The sequence below is a fragment of the Vanellus vanellus genome, assembly GCF_965231255.1.
Source record: "Vanellus vanellus genome assembly, chromosome: 15".
Taxonomy (NCBI): Eukaryota; Metazoa; Chordata; class Aves; order Charadriiformes; family Charadriidae; genus Vanellus; species Vanellus vanellus.
The window spans coordinates 2,911,148-2,938,163 of record NC_138920.1 but is presented as its reverse complement, the minus strand read 5'-3'; the positions used below and the strand labels follow the sequence as shown (position 1 = coordinate 2,938,163).

At 55.4% G+C, this 27,016-nt stretch overlaps 1 protein-coding gene across 1 annotated transcript; it reads left to right on the top strand.

Annotated features, from left to right (window-relative positions):
- The first annotated feature begins 868 nt into the window (after positions 1 to 868).
- Positions 869 to 20,092, top strand: MAP1LC3A (microtubule associated protein 1 light chain 3 alpha). Its single transcript, XM_082491301.1, has 4 exons — positions 869 to 1,009; positions 11,003 to 11,058; positions 18,185 to 18,291; positions 18,815 to 20,092. The coding sequence occupies exons 1-4, from the start codon at positions 970 to 972 to the stop codon at positions 18,975 to 18,977; spliced, it is 366 nt and encodes a 121-aa protein (XP_082347427.1). The 5' UTR covers positions 869 to 969; the 3' UTR covers positions 18,978 to 20,092.
- The last annotated feature ends 6,924 nt before the right edge of the window (positions 20,093 to 27,016 follow it).

Genomic DNA, 27,016 nt, shown 5'->3' with positions numbered 1-27,016 from the left:
TTCCTTTGCAGTAGCTCCAGAAATAGCCTGCCCTATTTGTAGTCGTGCTGCGGTCTTTAAAATATTCGGCGTCGAAGTGGCTCTGAATGCAGCGGGGAAAACAAGAGGGTCATTAGTTGAGAAATAATAGGGGTAGCCGTGGGGATTGCAAATACCTGGTAATGTCGGTGCGATGAGTTTGTGTGCGGGTCCGTTGCCCGTGGAAGCTCGTAGATACACCTGTGGCACGGATGCTCTCGGTGCGCATCCCCGCCTGGGCGCGTTGGCTGGCAGTGGCCGGCGGTGACACTGGGGAGAGGTGGGAGCTCCGGGAGACACCGCTGTGTGCTGGAGGCACCAACACCTCCGTCCATCGGGCACCCCGAAAGCCCCGGGGTGAGGGTGCTCATCCCTGGCCGGGGTCCTGTCCGCAGCGCCGCGAAGGGGCTGTTCCGCGTTAGCGGGGGCACAGCTGTGACCTTCCAGTGCCTAAAGGGGCTCCAGAAGAGCTGGGGAGGGACTCTTGATCAGGGAGTGGAGCCGTAGGACGAGGGGGGGCGGTTTTAAACTGGAAGAGGGGAGATTTAGATTAGATGTTAGGAAGAAATTCTGTACTGTGCGGGCGGTGAGCCCCTGGCGCAGGGTGCCCCGAGGAGCTGTGGCTGCCCCATCCCTGGAGGTGTTCAAGGCCGGGTTGGACGGGGCTGGGAGCAGCCTGGGCTGGGGGGAGGTGTCCCTGCCCGGGGCAGGGGGTGGCACTCGATGCCCTGTACGGCCGCCCCCCCCCAGGGGCCGTTCCGCGTCCCTCTCACACGGCCCCGCCCCGCCCCGCCCCCTCTGCCCGCCCCGCCCCGCCCCCGCCGGGCGTGCCGCGGTGACGTCACCGGCGCGCTCCGCCGCAGCCCCAGCGCAGCGCAGGCCGCGCCGCCACACGGAGCCGCCCGCCGGCACCAGCGCCCCGGCCCGGCCCTCCGCTCCCGCCCGCCCGCCATGCCCTCGGACCGGCCCTTCAAGCAGCGCCGCACCTTCGGTGAGCCGGGCGGGGGGTCCCCGCGCCCGCCCGCTCGCCCGCCGCGCTGACCTTCGGGGGTTGGGGGGGGGCGACCGGAGGCTCCGCGGGGTGAAGGCGGGGGGCGGGGGAACGGGAAGGGAGCGGGGGGCGGCGGGGCGGCAGCCACTGTGTGGTGATGTCATGGCGCCGGCAGCGCGGCGGGGCCCCCACCCCTCACCGGGCGCCGCACCGGGGGCCGCAGCCCCGGGAGGGCCGCGCTGGAGCCCGCAGGCCGGGTCTGGGGGGGACGGACGGACACCCCCCTCCAACCCCCCCCCACACCCGTCGGTGCGGGGGTGCGCTGTGTGTGTGTAGTTCACATGGCGCTGGGTGGGTGTCTCCCGGCGGGGGGGGGCGCTCAGGGGACCCCCCGGTTTAGACAGCACGGAATAACAAACCGGTCCCAGCACCAAAGCCATCGCCCGCCTGTACCCCCCCCTCCCCCCCCGTGTTCTCCCCTAGGGGACAGGGTGACTGTTGTGAGGGGCTCTGACACCTGCGGGGCGAGGGCGGTAGCCAAGAGGCAAATATTGGTGTTTCGCTCTTGCCCTGGGCCCAATCTTTATGCTTTTTTGACTGTCGGAGCACGACGGCCTTGTTGAGAATGACCTTCCCCGCTCCCCATCTCGTCGGCGTTAGTTGTTGTTCCGAGAATTTGACACAGCCTCTCGAGTCGTTCCCGAGACCCAGAAGAGTTAACGCGTGTGTCATACCCGTCCCTCTGTCAAACCTACGAGGGGCAGTGGGGAAACTCAAACACAAGGAGGTCACCGCAGGAGTACCCGCTCTGATTGCCAGAGCTGATAGTGAACTGGGAGGAAGGGTGGCCTGCTGGCTTTCCCGGCCTTTGCCAGCTGGCGTCGGGAGAGGTGCGCGTTTCTGGCGGGTTACCTCCCGAGGGGGGTGTCGGTTGAGCTTTACTGCCTGAATAATGCTGAAACTGGTGTATTCATGCCAAACGAGGCCTTTTTTTATGTCAGATACTGTCCCAACGCAGGTGAGGGCATCTTTCCTACGTGAGTTTTAAAATTGGAGCTTTTCCCTACTGAACTGCTGATCCAACCCCTGGCTGCTCTCTTGGAAACTGTAAATATTTGGTAATTTATTGGCGCAACCCTTCCGGCCTTGAATGCTTACCCAGCTGCCTCCTGCCATGGCTGCCGAGCCAAGCGAACGTGCACAAACAAGAATAAAAGGAAGCCTGGGTGCCCTGGGGTACTTGCTTGGCACCCTGCTGTGTTCTCCTGAGCTATGTATTAAAAGCCGTAAAGTCCTAAATCAAACCTTTCGTAGCTACCTACTGTTAAACTGGTGAGAATCAGCTTATTGTGGTCAGGAGGAGTCTGGTTTGCCTGTGCAGATTGCTCAGACTTTGCCTGAGCCAGAAGGAAAACAAAATCCGAGGCTCGGAGTAGTTGAAAGAAAGCAGGATTAAAATAGCCGGGGAGGGAAGGAGGGGGGTGAGGGAGTTTGGTGCTCCTCGTTTCTGTGTACTTTCCTCTGCCCTTTCGCGCTCTGCGCTGACTGGTCTGCGGAGCTGGGCCAGGAGGAGGGGAGGGAGGAGGAGGAGGAGGAGGCCTGGCAGCCCACGCAGTTGCTTTGGGTCAGGGCTGGGATCGCTGGGTTGGAGAAAGTAAATACAGCTTGTTTTCCTCTTTGGGTCATTACACAACAGGGGCGGGAAGCGATTGTTTACAATGCAGTTGGAGAGGGCCGATGGAAAACATCGCCAGCGACACTGTACCCTCAGAATGGCTTCATTTTTTAAGGCTTCGAAACTTTATAGAAGTGGAACGGTGCCAAAAACACAGAGAAAAGGCAGAGTCAGGAATATGCCTGTTTACAAAAGGGACCCAGGCGCCAGTTTCACAGCAAGTGGCTTGCTTAGCTCTTGGTCTGCCACCCTGTGCTGAAGATTCTGCTTTCCTCGATGCATGTTTTCCCCCATCTTATGTTTTTGAAATTCCTTTTTTCATTACTGTCGTCTTCTTGTTCATCTGCTTTGTCTTGCGTCTCCCCTGAATACAATTGCTGGATTTCTGCTCATTGTTGTTGGGGAAGCGCCAGGGGTTTGAGCCCAGATGTGTTGAGGGCACCAAGTGCTGACTTCTCCCCGATCTGATGTGCCGTTAGTGGTGAGAGGGTGATTCTCTGTGACCAGGTCCAGTCCTTGGCATGTCTGCAGCAGAGCATCTTTGGTCTGGGTGTGGGGGGGTAAAAATCTGACAGTAACCCTCTGCTTTCACCTGCTGAACCCGACTCTAGACGCGGAGGCAGCTGTCTTCTGTGCAGTCAGCTCGACTGAAGGAGTCCAAAACAATTCCCAGAACAAAGCTGTGGTCTGTGTCGAAGGAACAGGCTGTCCTGGCTGTAGCGAGAGCGTGCGGCAGCTTGACGACACCGCTGCACTTCCCATCAAGAGCGCGAGTCCTTGGGAGCACTGGGCAGCGCTCGCACCTCCCAACTCTCCTGGAGCGGTTGGTTGGAGTGGGCTGCACTGCTCTTGCAAGGCTGTCAGCAGGATTCAGGCTTCATTTTCAAGGCAGCCCGTAACTGATGTGGTTACGGACATGGACCTTAAACCCTGACCAGTCATCGGCTAACTGAAAGTGAGGTGGCCCCGTGCCCCAGTGTCCTGCCAGCATGGAGGCACTTCGCAGCAGGGCACGTACGCCTCTGTCCTGTTGGTCAGCTGGAGCCGCTGGCTGGGTGACAAACACGGAGGTTTGACCTCAGCCTCTCTGCACTGAGTATTCCCATCCCAGGTTCAGCCCTCTGGGAGATCTGCCTTCAGCTCTGGGAAGCCGCTTCTCTTTAGAGGAAAGGCAGTAGTAGATAAAGGCGGTGCGTGAAGCTGCGTTCCCTCTCCTCTTGGCAGCATTGCCTTCTCTGGGGACTCATCTCCTGTAAGCCAGCTGTGCTTGTACCAGTTGAAAGACCAGCAGTGGATGAATTGTCTCTCTGGTGCACTGTTCTGGGCTTCTCGTAATGGTTTTCCTTGTTGGTGGCTTGGAAAAGCGTCTTGATCTTGATCTGAGGTTGGTTAGTGGGTCAGCTTGTCCTCATACTCTGTGCTCAGGGTATTCCTGCTCTCGCCATTGTGCTTGAAGAGCTGGGATTCCTTGAAATGAAGCTGCTGTTGCAAGTTGACGCTTAGCTGCCTGTGTCTAATTCTGTTAATTACTGAGGACATTCTGGGACATGATTTGAGCTGGGGTTAATTGCCAGCATTGAAGAAAATATTGGTATGAGAAGAACTGAACAAACATCCAGAACAAATGCCAGCCAGACATGTAGACCACAAATATTGATATATTTTTTTATTATTATTCTTTTACATAACAAAAGGTCCTGACTGGCAGCCAGAAATAATAAAACCTGTATGTCCTTTGTTCGTTACTTAATATTTTCGTCACTACAAAAACCTCAGATATCCCCTTGAGCCAGAAGGGTGGAGGCTGATGAACGTAGGAGCTGCAGGACTGATAGACTCTTGCTGCCTCTGTTATCGAGTAGCCATGAGCCACGAGCCACAGACAAGTCATCTCCCTTGGCTCCTGTGTTCCTTCCGTTGTCTGTGTTCCTTCCATGGGAGGTCCTGGGGGGGTCACAGCCAGGAGAGTCACTCAGGAGGTGTTCCCGTGTGTCACCCTGCTTGTGTGGCATTCTGCGGCCGACCTGCAGTGTGTAAACACCTCCGGCTCTGTGGTCGTGCAGTTGTTTGCTGCCTTTTGTCTTCAGAAGGCAGTTTGGAAATAGGCCGTGAGAGAAAACGAAGGAATGAATTCAAGGCTCTTGAGTCTGGCACGTCTCCCCAAATAGGCCCTGCAGATCCGTGCGTGTCCGGGCATGTTTGTGCGCAAATAGCAGTGACCCGGGCTGTGCAAAGCCGCTGTGCATGCACGTGTGTGGTGTTCTGCATTAATACACAGCCCTGTCAGGAGCGCCAGTTCTTTGTTTTGAGCAATTTGAAGTGTCCTGAGTAGTTCTGAGAAATTTGAGTGCATTCCTGCTGTCTTGGAGGCTTGTAATTGTGAAGGTTGTCAAGACAGAAGAAAAGGTCAAACAGAAGCTGGAGGGAAGCGCTTGCGGAGGACGGCCTCCGGACGGCTCACACGGAGGGAACTCACTGTTCTCTGTCCGAGGCTCGTGAAAACTGGCATTAAACATTGAGCAAAAACCCCCGTTCCTTATCTGGACCTCTGATGTAAATACTGCGTAATGCCATCCAAACGTGGCACAGGAGGTACTGCCCGTTTGCCCCCTGTGCTCAGGGGGTGCAGTGAGTTGGAAGCCCCGTTTTAAGCTGTTTGTATGATGGAGGTCCCGTGCTCACCCCGCGTCACTCACAGCGGGGGTGACGTGGTACTGTGCAACCAGAGGACAAGTGTCTTGACACGAATTTAGACCTTACAGTTGTTGTGTGGCTCTGCTCGGTCACGAGCTGAGCACTCGTCATGGATTTGCCATATTCATTCCTGGAACCAGGCTCAAAATCATACTCAGTTAAATTTCGAAACTGCTAAAAAAAAAAAAAAAAGATGATTCCTGTTTGTCTTTTAAAATCCATTTTCAAGCTCTACTCTGCAGCCAGGAAGATGGGGAACTTATGCAAATGAAGAAGACTGCTGAGATGCTTTGGCAATCCCAGGGCTCCAGGAGTCAGGCGTTCAAAAATCCTTCCGGACATTACACGTCTTGCAATGAAGCTGTAACAACGAAATGGACAGTCGTGCAGACAGATCATCAGTTGCTCCACGTTCCTGTTGGTAATACCTTCCTGTGATGGTGGAGCATCATGCTCTACCTACACCGTGTTGCAGAGACACGCTTTCTGTCGGACACTAGGCTCAAAAGAGAGTAATTTTGGTCCTGAGTCATTCGTCCTGTCTGGAGCCCCCCAGCTTTGCAGACAGAAGAAGTAAAACACCACCAACAATCAGAATGACTGTCAAGTTTGCACAGCGCTGCTGTCCTGCCTAGCCTGGGGTGTCAACCCAGGGCGCTGCTGGCCTCGAAGGCTCTGCCCTCCTCTCACTTCTCCTGCCGTGCCGCTGGCCTGGGAGCGAGCTCTCCAGCACTGGGCAGGGCCAGGCCGGGTCAGCTCAGCTGCTGTGTGAGCCGTGACACATACACGGGGGTGTATTTCCTGGTGATTAGAGGTGTCCGGCCTGAGGGTGGTGTGATATTACAAAAATATTTATTGACGTTCATCTGGAATGACCTGCATAACTTGCCCGTGTCTTCAGCAGTTGCCAGCTCATCCCAGACATATCCTGATTTAAAACTATCCAATTCCTCCTCTCCTTGCAGAAAATCTCTTGGAGAGAGGACCACGTTCTAGCAACCTTCTGCCCTGGGACTGACCATAGCAGCTTCTTGAAGAAACACGTTCATTTTTGCATCTGCTTCGGATCGGAGGCAGATCCACCCCCAAGCTGGCTGGCAGAGCGTCTTGTGGGTGGCAGTGAGAAAGGCACAGGGCTGGCAGCCTGCTGCGAGCGGCGGGGACATCTGCGTGCTCCCCTCGTGCCCTGGGCCGCTGTGCCCAGAGCCCTGGGACTGCAGGGAGAGGCAGGAGCTCACCTGAATTTCTACTCTCTGCTTCGCTTTCCACACGCGGCTCGTGCTCAGCTCTGGAGCTGTTGACCTGGTGGTGCGTTGATGACGTTTCCAGGTGGTGTTTTTTCTTAATGGTGTTTTCTGAACAGCATTCCTGTTGGTGACAGGCAGCAGGGCTGGTCGTGGAGTCCATCCCCTGCCCCAGGACAGCGCCGGTGCCTGACCAGTGTTTGTTTAGTGTCTCCTGAAAAATGCTGTCTCTTACGCAACTGCGCTGTTGGAGAACTTGCCATGTGTTTTCCTTCTGTTCCACCATCTGTATCTTTTGTCTGATTAAGCTCTTTTACATCCAGGGCTGTCCTTCCGTCCTGTGCCTGCCCAGTGCCCGGCACAGCAGAGACCCGTCTCCTGTAGCCAAGGTTTCTGGGCACTGCTGATAAAAAAGGTTAATGCTCAGAAAGTCTGGCTTAAAATTTTCTACTGTTCACCTTAACTGTCAGAATGATCTCGTCCTGCATTGCCATGGGATACGTCGTGACATCTTTGAGAGAACAGCTTGGGAAGGACCTCCCTCAAGAAAACAGCTGAGATTCTGGTGTTTGGGGCAATTTGCAAGCTTTGCTGTTGGTACTTAACAGTCGAAACAGCAGCTGGAGGAGAAATAGGCAATTTTCCTGGCATATGCAATGCTACAAAAATACTCCTGTCTTTCAATAGGCCCTAGCAGCGAAATTTTGCTAGCAATAACCAATAAAAAGTGTGTGTTTTTTATCTTGCGGCCATCTGGAGCTCTCGTGTGCTGGCACTGGGGAGAAGCCCGGCTTCCCTCGTGGCAGATGTGCGGTGCCCACAGCTGGGAGCGGAGATGGTGCTCTTCCCTCTGCGTGTGGTTCATTAATCTTTACTCAGCTCCATCCCCTCTTTCTTGGAGGCCCTGAGCTGCCGCAATGAGGTGTGGTCTTTTGCTTCTCCTCGCAGTGAGGAGGGGGGAAAAAAACGTAGATACGGGGCTGGGCTGTGTAAACAGTTCTGGTTCACTTTACGTATAGGCTGAGGGTTAACTATAGCCAGGTGCTACAGAAGAGGGGAAGGTCGTACCCTCAATTAGCGCGGCTATAATTTGGGAGAGCTGCAGGAGAAGAGCAAGGTTTGTAAAATCAGACCTGTCGCGTATGAAATGCAAGTGTGTGCTGGTGAGAGAGTGGAGGGAGCGTACCTGGCTGCAGCGCCATACGTGGCGTGAGCTGGAGTGCGAGGCTGGCATCTCCATTAGTGCCGCTCTGAAGGCATCTTAAACAGCTTTCTCTTAATTCTTGTGACTCAGATGAGCCTATGTATACGTTAAAGGTGGTATTTATAGCCATTCCTTGCTGTGTGATGTTGAAGATGCTTTCCTGAGACACAGGACCAACCTCTGACCCCCACTCCGGGCTGAGGAGGGTGTGGGTGACCATCACCGATTCCCTGCAGGAGATCTCTAGCCCCTGAGCTATTGTATGCACAGAAGTTACCCTTGTGCAGGGTTCGACACAGGATAGCTGCTCCTGATTCCCAGGCCTGATCAGTTGGATCTCCGAGGCTAGGTAGGATGGGACTGAGTGTGGTCCTTAGCAGAGCTTCACATGTCCTGGAAACTTAAGGCACCTGAACAGCTTAGGTGGGTTTGCTTCTGGCTGCCTTCCTGAATGAAGTGTGTGAAACGGGCATCTCCTGCACCAAGGAAGAAGTGCAGAGTTGTAGGTGCTTGTGGTTGCAATCACACGTACCTGCTGAAGGGGTCCTGCAGCCCCTGGAGGAAAGCAGCCACCTACTGTCATTGCATCGTGGTAACCTGCAAATCAGCCACCTCCCACAGGGTCCCCCAAGATCCGAAAGGCTGCAAAAGCCCTGGGCCCATCGCAGCAGAGGGACTGGGTCCTGGGGATGTGGCACGTCTTAAAAAGTGGCACAGGGGAGCTGCCACTATGGTGCATCAGGCTTGAGGCTGGTTGAGAGCTTTATCACTGGTGTCTTGTGCCCTTAATTCTCGCTGAGCGTGGAGTCAGCAGGACCTGGAAGAAAGGTGCTGCAGCAGCAGCTTGGTCTGCCTCTGCCCGAGGCACCTGCACTCTGCACCCCCTGGGGGACAAAGGGCTGCGGATTCAGGGCTGGGGTCCCGAGGGGCTGACGTGTAGCTGGGTAGATGGTGTACCGTTTTATTCTCGGCGTGGCATCTTTTTCAGTGTGATGGGCAGGGGCCACCTCTGGCCCCTCTGTGGAAGCGAAGGTGGTGGTGGCTGCTGCCAGCCTTGTGCTGGAGTTGGTGATGCTTCCAGGGAGCAAGAAGGGGTACCAGGTGTGTGGCTGCCCTTCGGCACGTGCAGCCTAGACTACTTGGATGCTCTGAGATGATCTACATTAGTAGCCACGATAACATGCAAAGGCTGCAGATTTGCATGTTGCCTTTGGCAAATTGCTTCTCAGACCCTCCTGATAATTACCTGCGTCTTTGGGGCTTCCTGTGCAAACAGTTCTGTGACCCTGCAGGGAAATGCGTGATGTCTGGGAAGTTCATCCACACGGCCATCTGATGGTGTGGAGAGAGATGCAGGACAGGGTGGATACTGAAGCTCAAAAAACAAGCCAGCCATGAGGACGCACAGCTTCTGCCAGCTCTGGTAGCACCAGGCATGTCTAAGTTGACTGCAGTGAAGCTGCCAAAAGTCCTTATGCTGATAAGTGTTGTCCCCTCATGCTGTGGCTCTTCAGCCTTTCAGATGCTCTGTCCTGCTGAAGCTTGTACGCAATGAACACGTGGGAGTGGAGCTCTGCAGAAGAGGGAGGCACGCGCTTCTGGCTGGCTGCTGGAGTTGGGTGCTATGCCTTGGGGTGCTTGTGTGTGCTGGGTGCTTTTTGTCACCGTGTCCTTGGGCGTTCCTGAAAAGACGTTGCTGCACCAGCGTCACGTGCAATGCTGATTGCTGCGTAACTCCTTGCTGATTGGGACCTCGGGGGAAAATTGTCTGTATCACAAGGATAACTCTGGATGCCCTGGAGCACTGGATAGGGTGAAAAGGAAACACGAGGAACTACAGCTTCAGTCATAAAACCCCAAACAAATATGCCCGAATTTTCTATTAAATCCAAATAATGCTAGCCCATGGAGTCCTACAAAAGAAAGGTCTAGCAATTCCTAGCAGAGGGGTGTTTTCCTCTCAGAGGAGACAGAAATGGTGCTTAAAAGCTTTGTGATCTTTGTGCTTTGTAGTCTTGTGGCCTCTAAAGAAACTCCAGTCTCTTCCCAAAGTGGTATCTAGCCAAATGCAATTTATAAGCAATAAGGTTTTATTGAGTAGTTAGAGGAGAAATACTCAATATTTGTGGGGAGAAAACACACTCAAACACATGCACTTATCCTGCCCTACATGCTCCTGGTGGGTCGTGAGAAGCTGGGGCTGCGTGAAGGAGGGCAGGGGAGTCGGGCTTGAAGCGGATGCTGTGCCAGTGACAGAGTGTGTGGCGGGATGATGCCATGGCGCAGGTCCTGCGATACCCACATCTTGCATCTCTAGGCAGTCTTTAGTCATTGGCCTTCACCCCCAACTTTACCTACTGTAATCCCTGAAACTGCTTCCCCTGGGCACTTCAGATGGGCCGTTGGAGGCTGTGAAGCACTTCCCAGAGTAATGGGAACGCAAGGAGGAGCGTAGGTCTGTAGCGTCCCAGGAGCAGCACACGCAGAGCCGTACCTGGCCCTGGTACGGCTTCTTCCCCTCCTTTCTGCCGCTTTGAGTTGTGGAAAGCGGAGAGCCTTCTGGTAAAGCAGAGCATCGAACGTCTCCTGGAAGCTCAAAGAGCATTCAAGCTTTTATGTGCTGCCTGTTGTGCCTGTCAGTAAACATGAACTCTGGAGGAAAATGGGTAAGAAAGTGTGAGAACAACTGCAGAAAAAAATCATTTAGTATACGGGTCATCTCCTTGCTTAAGTTTTTCTTCCTGTTTCCACAACAGGTCTAGAAATGCTTTGTCAGGGCAGTAGCTGTTGTAGCTGCTGTGTAGATCTATGATAGTGAAGGAGCCCTCCTTGGCAAGGCGTATCTCTCTTGCACTGAGGCACTGCGCCAGACAGTGCTTGGAAGCGCACAACAGGCGGAAGGAAATGGCTAAAACCCAGCCCCAGGTGGAGAATCGTCTCCTCTGGGGAAACAGCCAGGAGACACAAAGAGCCTGAGCTTCCAGAGCTGAGACCCTAAAGCTGTGCTGCTACCCGGCACGGATGGTATACACAGCTATATACAGGTCTGTAATCCTTACGGTCTCATTTAAATCATTTGGTTTCCATGTGTGGCTTGCAGGGTGGTTACCTCGTTTTTGCCTGAACTACCACAGCCGGATGTTTCTAACTTCATTTCTTGCCTTCTCGTTTTCCAGCGGATCGTTGTAAAGAAGTACAGCAGATCCGAGAGCAGCATCCAAACAAAATCCCGGTAAGTTAACATTCTCGCTGTTCTGCATTAGACTTTGTTTTCGTGACCCCTCTGTGCTGCTGGACAGCCTCCACCAGCCACGGAGGTTACAAAAATTTGCTCCCCAGAACCAAGACAGGACGCTCTCCATAAACCTCCAGTGCCTTGTGCATGCAGCTGCTCAATAGCAGACCACGTTCTCTCTTTCTCTTAAGCTTCGTGCCTGCCCTAGAGGCAAGGAACTGGTTTGATCTCAAATCTACTTCCAGGCTAGCACAGCAGGGGAAAACCCTGAAGTGGCCTTTTAATGTTGTTGTTGTTGTTGCAGTAACTACCTGACTTTTCCTGGGTAACCTGGTAGGGATTTCTCTGCATCTGCCCAGAGAAAGATGTGTGAGATGATCTTCGCTGTATTGAAAGCAAAGAGGCTCCGTTGGGGTAATTCATACCACAGCCAAACGGTCACACCAGCTCTGTGCTTTTCCCAGTGTCTGTTGTTGACATGGCGTAGGTGAGACTCCATGAATTGCCTTCAGTTCTTCCTGCCAGTGTCAGACCTAATATGCTGTCCTGCTCTTTGGCTGTGAGCGTGTTTCTGATATCCTAGATGAGTATTTGCTTCTCTTCCTGAGAAGATGGAGAACTTTGAGAAATAACACGCTCAGGACTTGCTTGAGTTAGTATTTGCAATACTATTGCGTGTATGACCAAAAAATGGGATGTGTTCCTACTTCACTTCACTCTCAGTGTTGGATGAACATCAGCCTTGTCTTAAAATTGCATACAATCTCCAGCATTTAGCCTTCAAGGCTTAATGTCTCAAGCTGCTCTTGGCACATACTAGTCCATTCCTGCCTCACTCTTCTTTTGATTTTAGCACAGCATCTTCTAGCAAAAAAGATGCTTTCTTTTCCTTCTCTTCCACCACCACTGTGATGCCCATGTGTTGTCAGCTCAGCAGAGCGGGACTTGCCCCTTACAGCACGCTGAATACCAGTATACCGTATCATCTACGCATTTATCGACTGCCTCTTTTAACATGGTTTTCATGGCATTAGGCTGGCTCTGCATTTCTCCAAAGTTGTGGCAGAGCTAATTACAACGCCTTAAGGCTCTAGCAATAAGGACAGGCTAGAAATAAGTTCTACATAAAATATACACCTGCATCCAGCTCTGGAGTCCCCAGCATAAGAAGGACATGGACCTGCTGGAGCATGTCCAGAGGAGAGCCACGAGGATGATCCAAGGGCTGGAGCACCTCTCCTATGAGGAGAGGCTGAAAGAGTTGGGGCTGTTCAGCCTGGAGAAGAGAAGGCTCCGGGGAGATCTTATTGCGGCCTTCCAGTCCCTAAAGGGCACCTACATGAGAGCTGGGGAAGGACTTTTTACTGGGGCATGTAGTGATAGGATGAGGGGGAATGGCTTCATACTGGAAGAGGGCAGGTTCAGATTGAACATTGGGAAGAAGTTTTTTCACTGTGAGGGTGGTGAGGCACTGGCCCAGGTTTCCCAGAGAGGTTGTTGAGGCCCCATCCCTGGAGGTGTTCAAGGCCAGGCTGGATGTGGCCTTGGAAAACCTGGACTGATGGGAGGTGTCCCTGCCTATGGCAGGGGGGTTGGAACTCGGTGATCTTCAAGGTCCTTTCCAACCTAAACGATTCTATGATTCTATGATATAGCAAGTGCCTGTACACAAATGCGTGTTGCCTCAGATATGAACAGAAGAAGCCGCAGCTCTGCATCCACGTGCAGAATTTTACCAGCATTACTGAAACGTGGTGGGAGAGCGTCCATGGCTGGAGTGCTCTTTGTGTTGGGGTCTCACGCCACGTGCCTCAGGACAAGGCATCTGTGTCACCAGGACCTGGCCACTGGTGTGGTGTCTGGGGAGGTTCAGCCATGGCAGAGCCTGCGCCCTCCTGCACCTGCTCCGGTGACCATGTTGTTCGGTGCAATATTGTCCTTGATAGTGTCCTGAGTGCCGGCATGGTGAGAGGATGAGGGACTTGGCTACACGCTCAGCTGCTTTGCTGTCCCGGGCTGACTGACACGACATATGTTTAGCTGCACTTTTTGCTGGAGCAGTACAAAGAATCGGGAGGAGAGAAGGGTGTTGAAGGCTGGGGGGGTCCAGCTGTGTTTGTGTCACCGGTGTCTCTAAAGGCTTTGTCCCAATCAGACCCTGGCACCGAGGTTGGGGCTGTCTTGTCTCAAGTCACTGTAGCCATCAGTGCCAGGGCTGTGAGCCGAACCCTGTGCTGCAGGTGGGAGCACGGCGGGGGGGACGGCCGTGGGGCTGAGCAGTGCGGGCAAGTTGGCTGTCAGAAGGGTTTGGTCATGGTGAAAGGCAGGAGCTTTGTTTGCCAAGTGACGGCCCTCCCTGGAGAGGCATTTGGAATTAGGAAAGGGGTTTGAGCCTACAGCTCGGGGGGGGGTTAGGGAGACGGTGGCCCAGGTCGCATCCCTGTTGCTGGTAGGGATCGCAGTGAGCCATGCTGCAGCTGCTGCCCTCTTCTTGCATCTCCAGTTTCCACCCGGAGCCCTTGGGTGAGTGCCCTTTTGCTTTGACAGAGGGCCAGGATGATTTGCAGAGGGCATGGCCTGTCTTTGTGCCCAGGGAAAGGCATTTCCCTCCTGTTTCCGTGAGGGTACTTCCAGAGGAGGCTGAGGAAGGGGACACTCTGTGGGGAGAGCACTGGTGGTATGTCTGTCTGAGCCCACCAGAGACAAAGCTGTGTAACTACTGCTAGTAGATAACTCGCTGTCAGGCTGAGAGGGTTGGGGTTGTTCAGCCTGGAGAAGAGAAGGCTCCAGGGAGACCTCAGAGCCCCTTCCAGTCCCTAAAGGGGTTACAGGAGAGCTGGGGAAGGACTTTTTACTCGGGCATGTAGTGATAGGACGAGGGGGAATGGCTTCAAACTGGAAGAGGGGAGATTTAGATTAGATATTAGGAAGAAATTTTTCACTTTGAGGGTGGTGAGCCCCTGGTGCAGGTTGCCCCGAGAAGCTGTGGCTGCCCCATCCCTGGAGGTGTTCAAGGCCGGGTTGGACGGGGCTTGGAGCAACCTGGGCTGGGGGGAGGTGTCCCTGCCTATGGCAGGGGGGTGGGACTGGATGGTCTTCAAGGTCCCTTCCAACCGAAACCATTCTATGATTCTATGATAACCTGGCCTCTGCCTGAGGCGGGGACTTCTCCGCTTGTGTTTGAAGGGAGATCACATCCCAAGATGCCTCACTGGCACGTGTAATAAGGAGATGGTCAGGAGCTCGGAGCTCCTCAGCGTTTCCCTATCCACCTCACGCCAGGGGCTCCTTTGCTGTCTCTGCGTTCCCCAAAGCTGGCTGTGCTTCCATGGTCAAAAGTGCTGACCACAGGAACACAGCTCTTGCTGAGAAGGATATGGTTGTTTTGGCAGCGAGGTGCTGCCCACGCTTAGCTCTGCTGGGAAGGAGCCTCCACCTGCCCCCAGCAGGCACCTGCGGGCTGATTTCTCCTCAGGCGGTCAGAGCAAGCAGAGAACTTCTTGTCTTCTCGCTGGGACCTCCATCCACAGCCTCAGTAGATGCTTTAGAAATCATCTTCTGTCCTGCTAGAGGATAGACCGATCTTACGTCTGCCCTCGCCTGCTGTTGGCCCCAGTGCTCTTCTTCTGGAGCCTGTTGAACTGGGGCCTGTTGAGGAGCAGCTGCAAGCTTTAAGTCAGCTCCAGAGAGCCCTGGAGAGTCTAAAATCACTGGGGAACAGCCTGTGCTGGGCAGCGATGGGCCCAAACGGTTTCTCAAAGTACTGTAATGCTAAATTGAGCAGGGCCTGGCGAGTCACGGGCTGTGCTGCTGCGGTGGGTGGGTCGGTGGAGAGCCACCACTCGTGCCGATAGGGAGGGCTGAGGGTGGCTTTGGGCCATGCAGAGAGGCCGCTGTTAGGTTATGTGATCAAAAGTTCATCTGCACACCCGCAGAGGAGCACGGAGAGGCAACGGCAGGTGAAGGAGCCCAGATAATGCCCTGCCCCAGCATAAGGATAGATGGAAACCCAAATAATGGATGGGAATAATGGATGGAAACCCTTGGAAGAAGGGACAACCTTCTCTGGGCTCCTGTGAGGGCCATGCCAGGGGGCTGCAGACCCATTGTGCCCAGCCAACACAACTAAAGATGGATCAACACCAGAACATCTTTTGGACAGAAGGGGGATACTGAATATATTCCCCTGGAGGACCTCCTCCCTGCTGAGCTGGAGCGGGGCAGGATGAGGCTGATGGTGTTGTCTGCGTTGGTGGGAGTGCTCTGCATGTCTGTGTTGATCTCTGTGGCTGGCCATGTATATAGGTATGTGTATGTTACATACGTGAAGTTGTGTGTGTGTGTGCCTACAGGGAACGTATTCTCAGCCTTGCTGCTGGTCGGACCTGGGGGCACAGAGAGGTGGCAGCCTTGTCTCTGTCGGGCTGCCAGATCTGGCTCCATTCCCTCCCAAAATCCCTTTCCACCTCTCCAGACTGGTCCGTGGTAAAGGGTTGAGTTTATAAATGCTGCTCAAGCCCACTCCGCGATGGGGCCGGGACCCCAGGCTCTGTCCTAAGCCTTTCCACCTGTGCCCTGCTCATGTTATCTCTGCGGAGAGATCTGTGGTGGGTTCCCAGTGCCAGAGCAAGTGTCCCACCCTGAGGAACCCCCTGGCTTGAGGCAGCAGCTTGGAAGAGGATACGGGGAGGGGAGGTGCCTTTGTATACAAGCCCTGTGGCCACAGGGGTGTAATATTAGCGTTCGATCATGCATTTCCCTCCAAAGCAACACAAGAATGTTTTGTCCGTTGGCCACCTGTTCCCATAGCTGGGTTACCCAAATAGCAGCTCATGTTCTGGAAACAGAAACTCTTGGAGCTCTCCTACATGACAGGACCTCTTGTCTGCTCAGGGCACAAGGCAGCTGCTGCTTTAACAGCCTGGACATCTTCTCAGCCCATTCTTGGACTAATTGAGAGGCTTTTCATTGTGGGACAGGACCGGCTGGTAATTAGAGACTCTGTTCCTGCTAGATGTAAGTGAGAAATGAGGTGCAACCCAGGTGTGTAGGGCCCTCTCTGCACGTAAAGGTATATGCACAAACAGGTGCTGTGTCGCTGCCCCTTTGTGCAAACTACTGCTAAAAACTGGAGGTCCCACTGTTGCCCCGGTGTTCCCCAGTGGGCAGAGCAGCATCCCCGTATGTGGCTGGTGTGAGCGTCCGGCCCCTTGAGGCTGTTCATCTCCCTATAGCCAAAACACTCATCTGTCCAAGTAAGACTCAAATTAAGGTAGGATGGTTCTGCTTGTCTTCGTCCTCCCTCCTGGAGGGAGGAGGGGACGTGAGCAGGTTGGTGAGGGGCATCCTGATGCGTGATTTACTCTGTTGTAGGAAATTGTTCTTTCATCAGGTCCCCATCTTGCAAAAGGGGCCGAAGGAGCAATACCCGCCTTTCCCTGGTCTTTTTTTCTCTGGCACCCTTGCTCCGTATCAAGAGGAGACGTGACCAATGTGAGAATACGTTGGTGGACTCGTGGGGGCCTTCATATGCTGCTTGTCCGGTGCTCAGCCTCCTGGGTTCCCCTGGTGTGAGCTTTGTCCAGAATGGGCTCTTCAGAGGGCAGTTAGGTGCAGAGCTCTCACCAAAGCGCCTCGCAGCCCTCCCTCATCCGGGAACTGCCCGCGACATAGCTTGGCCCACGCTGGTGGACCTTGAGATAAGCCCTGCGGTCTGGGGAACTCATCAGACATTCCCAGAATCCCAACCAGAGTGTCTGATTTGGCTTTGGTGTGGACAGGCAGCAGGAGTTCAATCGCTGCTGCTGATAGAGGCTGATCTGTCAACAAATGACTAAGGGAAAGGGAAATTAATGTTCCCAGAGGTTGGCCGGATCCTTTTGGCTCCACAGAGCCATCTTCTGGGCATCCTGATCTCTGCATGCTGCTCCATCCCTCCACTGACCAAAAGCATTTGCAGGCTCCCATATATTTTTGGAAAAGACCTGGGGAAAAAGATTTATGGGAACTCCTTGCCTTATTGTGAAAAATAACGTTCAGTCTCAGCTCGGAGAGGACGACAAACTGATTAGTGTACAAGTGTGTGTCTGCGGAGAAAACAACCAGGTACCGGAGAGGTGTGAAAGTCAGAGCGTCACTGTAATGGGAACATGTTGAGCTTAATAAGTAATATCGTTAATCATTTCAACTGCCCGCCGCCTTGTTCCTTAGAATACAAATAGTACATTTCCAAGCCGGTTTAGAATAGCAATGGTAGCTGTCAGCAGACACGCTTTAACAGAAGAAATTGATTAATTATAGGAGCAGGAAAACTGAACAGAAGTCATCGTTTTGCTGTTTCAGAATGTAGGTGAGGTCAGAGCTTTCCCAAGGAAGACCTCTTGCAGGGGAGGACGGGTTGGGCTGACCCGTGGTGGCAGTGTGCTGAAATGGCCCTGGAAGCCCATCGCACAGTTGTGGTGGCACACGGGAGGAGTGGCCGTGGGTTTCTGATCCTTTTTGGAGTCAGTGTGTCTGAGTGTTGACATGAGGAGCGGGAATGAAAAAATCCAAACTTCCTCTTTCTGAAGGAATACCTTGAGTGGCTTCACGGTGATTTCTAAAAGCTGCTTCTTTGGGAATATCAGCAGCTCTTCCTGAGCAAGCGGGGTGGTGCTGAACGGCAGCCGCCCGGAGTTGTGGCACAAAAGGGAAGGAAGACATCTCTTGCTGTGCGCCACGAGCTCGGTCCTTAGCTCAAGTCAGCAAACCCCGTGGGTTTGGTCAGTCTGAAAGTGATGTTAAAATACTCTTCTCGCCTCTTCCAGGTCTCCTGCGTGTCGGGGGAGGTAGCTAAATCAATCCGCTAATGCCTACTGTTTCTCGGCCAGCCGGAGCAGTGGATGCTTTACTTCTCTTGTCTCAGATGCTCTCCACCATCTGGCTGAGGCAGACAGATGGCTTTTTGCTGAAGAGCTGTCTGCAGCCAACCTGATGGTCACTGCTCTTGGCCTTTTTTTGGTTTTCCAGTGAGGGTGAAGCAAAGTGAGGCCTTACCTCAACTTCTCCACTCGTATTAGTTTGATTTGTGTTTGACCTTGAGGCCGGTGCTTGGGGCTAACCCTACCGTTGATTTTCTCCCCAGGTCATCATCGAACGCTATAAAGGGGAGAAGCAGCTGCCAGTGCTGGACAAGACCAAGTTCCTTGTCCCAGACCATGTCAACATGAGTGAATTGGTCAAAATAATCCGGTGAGTGGGGTGGCCCCAGCTGGCGTGCTGCGAACCTGTCCTCGCCCACAGGCCCTGAACCCAGAGCGGTGGGGTGAGGGTGAGGCAGAGGCAGCTCAGAGGGTGGGCATGGGGATGGGGACGTGGCAGCCACAGCATCTGTGTGTTGTGGTACAGACTGTTGGGGGGGGTTGAGGGGGAGCAGGTTCTTAGCATCTGCTGAAGGACCGTGACCTCTCCCTCATCAGGACGCTCTGTGAGCTGATGAGGGCGACTCCAGGCCTCTCCTTTTATCCTTCAGCTCATATGGAAGAGGTCCCTCTGCTTTGCTCTTGGAGTAAGGGGCTTTGCCGAGGAGTGCTGGCTCAGGAGGTCCTGAAGCCCCGAGCAGCTCAGCTGGGCTCAGACACCATGTCCAGAGCCCATGGGAGCGGGTCCCGGCTCCGCGGGCGTAGGAGCAGCACTGCTGGGGGAGGTGGACCTCGCTGTCCCAGCGCCTGCCCCCCTGGTGCTGACCCAGGCCCTCCTGCCCTTGCTCCCACAGGCGTCGCTTGCAGCTGAATCCCACCCAGGCTTTCTTCCTGCTGGTGAACCAGCACAGCATGGTGAGCGTCTCTACGCCCATCTCGGAGATCTACGAGCAGGAGAAGGACGAGGATGGCTTCCTCTACATGGTCTATGCTTCCCAGGAGACCTTTGGCTACTGAAGCCTGCTGAGAAGTGGCATGTGGAGACAGATGAACTGTGGCGCACAGGCCCCCGGCCTTGGAAGACGACACAACCAGAAGCTGACAAGAGGGGGACTGTGCTGACTCTCCCTTTCCCTCCCTCCCTCCCCTGCCCACCACCCCCTCACCAAAGAGGCTCGTGGCGTGTGTTGGACTCGCACAACCCTTCACCTCCGTGTAGACTAGTCCCGCTCCCTCCACACACATGCACCCGCCTGCGTGCGGACGTACAGGCGCCCGCGCGCACGCGTGGGGACCTCAGCTCCCCGTCCCGTCCCTGTCGTGTCCCTTACAGCTGCTGTCGCTGTGCTCTGTGTGCCCGCGCGCGTGTGTAGCCTGCTGCCAAAGGAGATCGGCCGGTGGTGGAGAGAGGACGGGGCACTGCCGCCTTCGCTTTCGGCACAGGGAGAGCCGCCGGCTCCTTCCGAGACACTAATAAAGGGCAGGAGGTCTGCAAAAGCAGCAAACAGATGTTACCGTTGCTCCCGAGTTTTAATTGATTTTAATTACACCCATATCAGATTCTTGGTGCTACTGAGTAGATGTAGGCGTCTCTGTAGGACTGTGGATAATGTATATCCTTTAGATTTATTTTATTGGGGGGTTTTGTTTGGGTTTGGTTTTGTTGGTTGGTTGGTTTTTTGGTTTTTTTTAAGGATAGATTGGAATGGGGAGAGGGGGTAATCTTTCCTGTATTCTGTAGGTAAATAAATCCGGCTTCATTGCACTTTAAAGCATAGTAGATGTCAGAGTGGAATTTACTTTTAATTTATACAGGTTTGCCATATATAGTGCTGCTCCTCTGTTGATAGTTGTACCTAGATTGTCTTTGTTTCCTTTTTTTTTTTTTTTTTTTGAATAAAATTGATTTCCCTTCTCTGTCTCCCCATTGCATGCAATTTTTCAGTCTCAGTGTGGCAAAGACTTCGCTCAAGGAATGTACTGATTTATATTTGCTATGTTCCCGTTCCTGTTTCTCATGTATTATACCAAAAAAATGTATATGATAAATTCCCACCCAGTTTAATCTATACAAAGGTATATATATATAAATATATATATAAAATAAACGTAAATTCAAGTGGTGTCTTGTAGGAATGTTCTGTTCCCATCTCATTTGTCTCTGTTGATGTCCCTCGTGCCTATCAAGTAAGAGTGCTGCGTGTTCCCCGGCTCGCTGGCGCGTTGTGTTCCTGCCCAGGTTTTGGAGCTCGTTAGTCCGAGCTGTGCCGAAGGCGGGTGGCTGAGGTGGAAGCTGGGCTCGGAGGACAGAGCGCTGGATAGTGATGGGGGAGATGTGGGTGTCCTTGCCCCGCCTGGGACGTAGTGTTGGGTAAATCTCTTGTCCTGTGACCAAGTTTCCTCATCTGGGGAAAAAAAAAATTGAGGTGGAGGGCATTTGCAAAGTCACTTCTTTTAAAGGAGACTTTGAGCAGTGCAGGAAATCTCCCCGAGCGCTCAGCCAGAACTGGTTTCCTACCACAGGCAGAGGCTGATGGCAATTTAGCATTCCAGGGTGTTCCCCTGCCCCTCGGCTGGCTCTGCTCCCTTTGCTCTGCCCGGCGGCGAAGTGGAGAAGCGTTTAGATGCTCTTTGAGTTGCAGTTGACTCTCTTGTTTATGTCCTACGCCTGCAGGGGCTCTGCTGTCCCGGGAAGGAGCTGGTGTAAGGGACAGACCCAGCAGAGTGCACGCAGGTGGGTAAGCGCCGAAGAAGGATGGTGGGAAGCCAGCTGGGAGCACGGCACCCAGCGGAGCGTAGGCGAGAAGAACAGTTGCCCCCCCCCCCCCCCCCAGGGCCGGGCAACTGGAGCAGCGATGGGGGTTGCCCCTTGTTGAGCACCAACCTCGCAGTATTTAAACGCTAGTTCCTGAGCTAAGGTCCTCTCCCACCCGCCTCCCTGTGGGATGGGCTCCTGCAGGTGATGGAGCTGTGCCTTCAGCGGCCCTGCAGCAGCGTCAGCCCAGCAGGAGTTGGCAAAGGAGTTTCTGTGGAAAGGGACCGGCGAGTCCTGGTGGACAACAGGACGCCCACGAGCCAGCAATGTGCCCTGGTGGCCAAGAAGGCCAACGGTATCCCGGGGTGCATCAAGAAGAGTGCGGCCAGCAGGGCGAGGGAGGTCATCCTCCCCCTCTGCTCTCCCCTGGTGAGGCCACATCCGGAGTACTGTGTCCAGTTCAGGGCTCCCCGGGTCAAGAAGGACAGGGAACTGCTGGAGAGGGTCCAGCAAAGGGCTACAAAGATGATGAGGGGACTGGAGCATCTTTCTTATGAGGAAAGGCTGAGGGACTTGGGGCTTTTTAGTCTGGAGAAGAGAAGACTGAGGGGGGATCTTACCAATGCTTATAAATCCTTCAATGGAGGGTGCCGGGGGATGGGAACAGTGTTTCCAGTGGTGCCCAGTGACAGGACAAGAGGGAACGAGCACAAACTTGAGCATAGGAAGTTCCACCTCAACCCGAGGAGGGACTTCTCTCCTGTGCGGGCGGCAGAGCACTGGCACAGCTGCCCAGAGAGAAGGGGGAGTCTCCCACTCTGGAGCCATCCCAAACCCACCTGGATGCCGTCCTGTGCAACTGCTGGAGGTGCCCCTGCTCTGGCGGGGGGTGGGACTGGGGGAGCTCCACAGGGCATTTCCAATCCCCACCATTCTGTGATTCTGTAATTGCCAGAGGGATGCCAGCGCTACTGCTCCCAGGGAAACCAGCCCCACAGCCCCGTGCCCTCCGCCAGCAACAGGCGGCAGCAGGAAGCGCTCTGGGAACCCTGCTTGATGGGGGCTGGTGTTATCAGCCCGACTTCCAAACCTACTTTGCCTTCACTGCTGATGTAACCCTCTCTCTTCAGCCTCTGCAGGTGGTCCTTGCGTTTGTGGTACCCAGAGATGCGGGTCGTGCAGGCTGTTGTATTCCGTGCTCAGCAGGTGGCAGAGTGGGTCTCCCAGATTGAAATAACCAGAGGGCTGGTGGAGCTGTAAGAGAGATTTTCCAGAGTGTGAAGGAGGCAGGAGAGAGCAGCAAAGAGGTGCCAAGCAGTACTTGTGAAAAGGTAAAGGTCGTTTGTAGACCAGCGCTCCTCTCCATCCTCCTGAAGGCACAGAGAACACCACAGCCAGCCTGCGGGGCCAGGCTGGACTGGGCTGGGCTGTGATGGGGTGGGGGAGAGAAGACAAACCCCACCAGCCAAGTAGGCATCTCAGGCCACCGGGAAGAACTGCAGACCTTGCCACAACAGAAATGAACCGTCAGAGTGAAAAGTTCAAGCCCGGCGGTTCAAACGCAGGACATGGACAACGCACTGCAAACAGTCTCCTGGGGCTTAGGCAGGCCCAAGGGGTGCGTCGACTAACTCTGCCTCCAGGAAGGCTCTGCCTTCGGAAAAATGCACCCCAAGCTGGAGTAGGAGGAGGACACTGCGTGCATTCCCCCAGCAGAGAAGCCCAAGGTTTTCCAAATACGGCAGCAAGGCAAGTGGGAGAAGGTTGGACTCTCCTTCGAGAGTGCCCCGGAGCCTGGCTGGACGTGGCTGGATGAGCTGCAGGGGCACATTGCCCTGGCACCCGGACACACTGCCGTTTGCTGCAGGCAGGGCCCCGGCCCCCCGCTTGCACGCTGCCAGAAAGCAGTCCAGAAAGCTGACAAGTCCTCCTTTTTGTCCCCACGCCAGGGAGCCAGGAGATTCCCTCTACTCCCCAGCACTGCAAGATTGAAGGGCTGCAGGGCCCCCTGTAGAACAGGTGGCCGCAAGGACTTCTTTGAATGGCAGGGACTCCGTAAAAGAGGAGAGCTTTTCTACCCCTCCCCTCTTCCTTTACCTTTTCCCCCAGCTTTGTCCTGCAGAAGACAGGCTGGGAGCCGCGCAGCAGAGGGATCTTGACCCCGAGCGGGAGGTCCAGCAGATCTCCCACACAGCATCCCCCAGGGGAGGGAGGTGTCCAGCGCCCCAAGGAGATGAGACGGTTTGGGGGAAACAGAACCTGGGCTGCCCCACGCACCGCCGGGGCCATCCTTCCTCAGAATCTGCTGATTTTTGGAAACGGTCCAGAGCAGACTGCCGAGTTGGAAGGTGTCAAACATCACCTTACCCAAACAGCCTTTGAAGTGGATCCAAGAGCAGCTGCACCCACTGGGGCTTTCGTGCTCCCCAGGGTGACACAGGGGGCACCTGCACCGTGAGGGAGGAAGAAGGATGAGCACTCTCATTGGGAACTCATTTTTCGTTTGCTCATAAGAGCTCTAATTAAGTGTTACAGGTTGTAAGTTATGAAACCTCATGATGAGAGTGGTGAATAAGTGAATTCACCTCATAGCCGAGAGTGGGGGCGAAGGGGACTGAGCCGTTTGCTGTGGGTTTTGTAGTTCATGAGCTCACGAAACAAAGTTTTATTCACAGAGTACGTTGTCCTCTAAATCTGAAGACTCCTCTCCTCCTGCGCTTCTTCCCGTGTGGCCAACAGGTCGGGGAAGTGATTCTGCCCCTCTCCTCCACTCTCGTGAGACCCCACCTGGAGTACTGCCTCCAGCTCTGGAGCCCCCAACATAAAAAGGACATGGAGCTGTTGGAGCGGGTCCAGAGGAGGGCCACAAAATGATGAGAGGGCTGGAGCCCCTCTCCTATGAGGAAAGGGTGAGAGAGTTGGGGTTGTTCAGCCTGGAGAAGAGAAGGCTCCGGGGAGATGTTAGAGCCCATTCCAGTCCCTAAAGGGACTACAGGAGAGCTGGGGAGGGACTTTCTACTAGGGCATGTAGCGATAAGATGAGGGGGAATGGCTTTAAACTGGAAGAGGGGAGATTTAGATTAAACATTAGAAAGAAATTTCTCACTTTGAGGGCGGTGAACCCCTGGCGCAGGTTGCCCCGAGAAGCTGTGGCTGCCCCATCCCTGGAGGTGTTCAAGGCCAGGTTGGACGGGGCTTGGAGCAACCTGGGCTGGGGGGAGGTGTCCCTTCCTATGACAGTGGAGTGGGAACTTGGTGATCTTCACGGTCCCTTCCAACCCCAACCATCCCATGATTCTATGATTTTCTTTTCTATCAGTGCACATAAGTCTGTTTCATTCACCCCAAGGGGTACATAAAAATTGCCCCATGTTCCCTGTGAAGCTGCAGCCCCTTCAGGGGTCGTCCCCATCGCCCACGGCGCAGGCGGCACCCTGAGCACCTGTTGCCATGGCCCGTGTTCCATCCACAACTGCCAGTGCCCAACGAGTCCAGTGCAGCGCATCTCCCTGCTCCCCCCGCAGCCCTTCTCCCCTGCTCCTGACACCTCGCACCCCCGACCCAGCCCTTCCCGCCTGTTCCCATCCGCTCACTCCCCTCTCTCTGCTGCTATCAGGGTGGCACTGTGGAGGCCCCCTAAAGAGGAGGCTTGTTCTGCTGCTGGTATGGCACCGCCACAGGGAAGTGGGCACCCTCTCACTGCCCGGGCAGGCTGGAGCAGGCAGGGATGGGGTGGGATGGGGACCCTGCTCTGGGGAGCTCGAGGGGCAGGAGCTTGGCTTGGCCTCTCCACACAGCCCTGCAAGGCCACGGGCTGGGAGAAGCCCTTCTGTGCTGCCGGTGCCCTGCTGCAACGGAGCATCCCTGGGTGGGGGACCTGTACACAGGGGAGCCCCAGGTGCCCAGGCTCACTCCGCAGGGATGCTCGCCAGGAGCAGCCAGGTCCTGCCCGCAGCCTGAGCTGGTGCCTCCTCTGCCCCTTTCCAGGCTGGATCCATGGGACCTGCAGTGCCTGCCAACAGCGTGGCTTTTGGAAGAGAGGAAGAGATGGAAGTGGACGTGGTGGTAGAGGAAGAGGTAGAGATGGAGGTGGACATGGAGATGGAGGAGAAGATGGAGGTGGAGGGTGAGATGGACGAGGAGATGGAGGTAGATGGGGGTACAGACGAGCAGATGGAAGTAGATGAAAAGACAGAGGAGCAGACGCCCATGGAGATAGACCAGCCAGCAGCAGGACAGGCATGTGCTCCCCATCCACTGCTCGCAGGGAGGGAGGGTCGCCTGCCACCAGGCTGGGGCTGGGGCTGGGGCTGGGGCTGGGGCTGGGGCTGGGGCTGGGGTGGGTGGTCCCTGCTTGCAGGGACGCTGTGCCCGGTGCCCTCGTCCTGGCAGCAGAAACTCCACCACTGCGCTGCTATGAGCACCCATCTGCTTTGGGAAGGCAGCGGTTCCTTAGGGCCGGGCAAGCCCAGTCTCCCCCGAAGCCCAGCCGGGGCTCAGTGCTGGTGGCACAGTCCCACTCTCCCCAGCGTGTCCTGGGGCTGTGGCACAGCGAGTGCCCATCGGGGCCAACCCCGACCCAAAGCAGCTGCTGCCGCTGAGCGGGCTCGGGACCCCCCAGCTCTGCCAGGCGAGGGGCTGCTCGTTAGCCAAACGACCGTGCCGCTTGCTTTCCTTGCAGGGCCAGCAGAGATGCGGGGACCGGCGGCAGAGGAGGGGAGGTTTGAAGAGGAGGAATTGTACATAGTTGGTGTTCACTTTGTTTTCATTTTTGTAAATAGTTGTTGTTCGAGTTGCTTTTTGTAAACAGTTGTTGTTGGACTTGTTTTTTGTAAATAAAGCGTTTTCTTCCTGTCTCTCAGCCCCAAGCTCCCGCGGCATTGGCTCGGGGCACCCGTGGCCTTTGCAGAGTGGTGGTTCCCAGCTGCTCTGGGTTCCCGGGGCTGGAGGGGGCTGGGAGTGCTGGCACGGCCGCCCCGCGGGCAGGGGGTCCCTGTGCAGAGAGGGGGTCCCGCTTACGGAGGTGAGGGCACTGGGCGGCAGCGGGGTTCCCGGGCTGCTGGAGAGCGGTGTCCCCAACAGCAAAGCTGTCCCCAGCAAAGCGTCACCTCTGCCGTGCCCGAGCCCTGCCGCACTGCCACCAAAGCGGGCAGGAGACCTTCTGCTCCCTTTCCTGCTGGGGGGAAAGAAAAGGGACTGGTGGGGTACGAGCCAGGATGAGGCCACAGAGGTGCCAAAGCTTTAAGGTCGTGAAGCTGCACACGCTCAGGTCTGCTTCCCGTCCTGCACCGCTTTCCCCTCTGCCCTGAGAAGAGACTAAGCCCGAAGCAGAGCAGTCTGTGCCCTGCCCGCATTACTGCTACTGGCAGCAGCCCTGGCCCCCAGTGCCCACTCAAGGGGACATGAGCAGTGGGCCGGGGGTGCTGGTGGTGGGTGTGGGGCGCCCCAACTGCCCCGGCATGGGCTCCCGGTCCCGGCAGAGCCGTGCTTTCGGGCTCTCTGCAAACGCAGGCAGGGCTGGGCATGGGCACAGCATGGCAGAAGGTTGGTGTGCGTCCTGCGGGGAAGGGGGAGCTCATCGTGCCCGGGTGGCACCGGCACTGCGGTGGCCCAGGGGTGGCCAGGTCCCCCCGGGAGCGAGGTGGGCTCCGTCCCCAAGGTGTGGGTGCTCTCGCTGACCCCCTGGGTGGCTGGCAGGGCACCTGGCCGGGCTGCTGACTTCGGGCACTGCCTGTGCCAACATGTACCAAGGCTTCTGGAACAGCATCCTCAAGCTGGGGGCAAACATGGCCACGTACGAGGGGGCCGGCACGGATCTGCAGGGCTTGCACCGAGTCTGTGGGTGAGTACAACCCCGCGCCAGGACCCCCTGCATGTCCCACCCAGTGGGGCTGTTCCCTGGAGGACGGTGGGTTGGGGGTTTCTCCGTGGTGCACGGCCAGCATGGCCTTTGGGCACTGCCCCTGTGCCATGTGCTGCTGTCCGACTTCTCCTCCTGCTCTGCTGGGTCCCAGCGGTGTGTGCAGATACACATGTGCTCCCCACCTTGCTCCGGTTTCAGACAGACCCAGTGAGCTCCTGTCCCTGTCCCTGCCCCTGCTCTTCCTCAGCCCCACCGGTACCTCTCCTCAGGACCACTTCTGAGTCCAGCTTTGGGTCCTGCTCCCCGGGACACCCGGATGGACCCAGCTGGAGGGGCAGTGGGTGGCCGGGAGTGTGGCCCTGGGCACAGTCACAGGAACAAATTCAGCTGCTGGGGACAGAGGACGGTGCTGCTGCCGGTGGCCCCTCGGCTCAGTCC

Bases quoted from the DNA above. Each gene is read 5' to 3' on its own strand.
- MAP1LC3A (XM_082491301.1), top strand. From the start codon at position 970: ATGCCCTCGGACCGGCCCTTCAAGCAGCGCCGCACCTTCG. The intron at 1,010-11,002 runs GTGAGCCGGGCG...CTCGTTTTCCAG, and splicing joins CAAGCAGCGCCGCACCTTCG to CGGATCGTTGTAAAGAAGTA. The intron at 18,292-18,814 runs GTGAGTGGGGTG...TTGCTCCCACAG, and splicing joins GAATTGGTCAAAATAATCCG to GCGTCGCTTGCAGCTGAATC.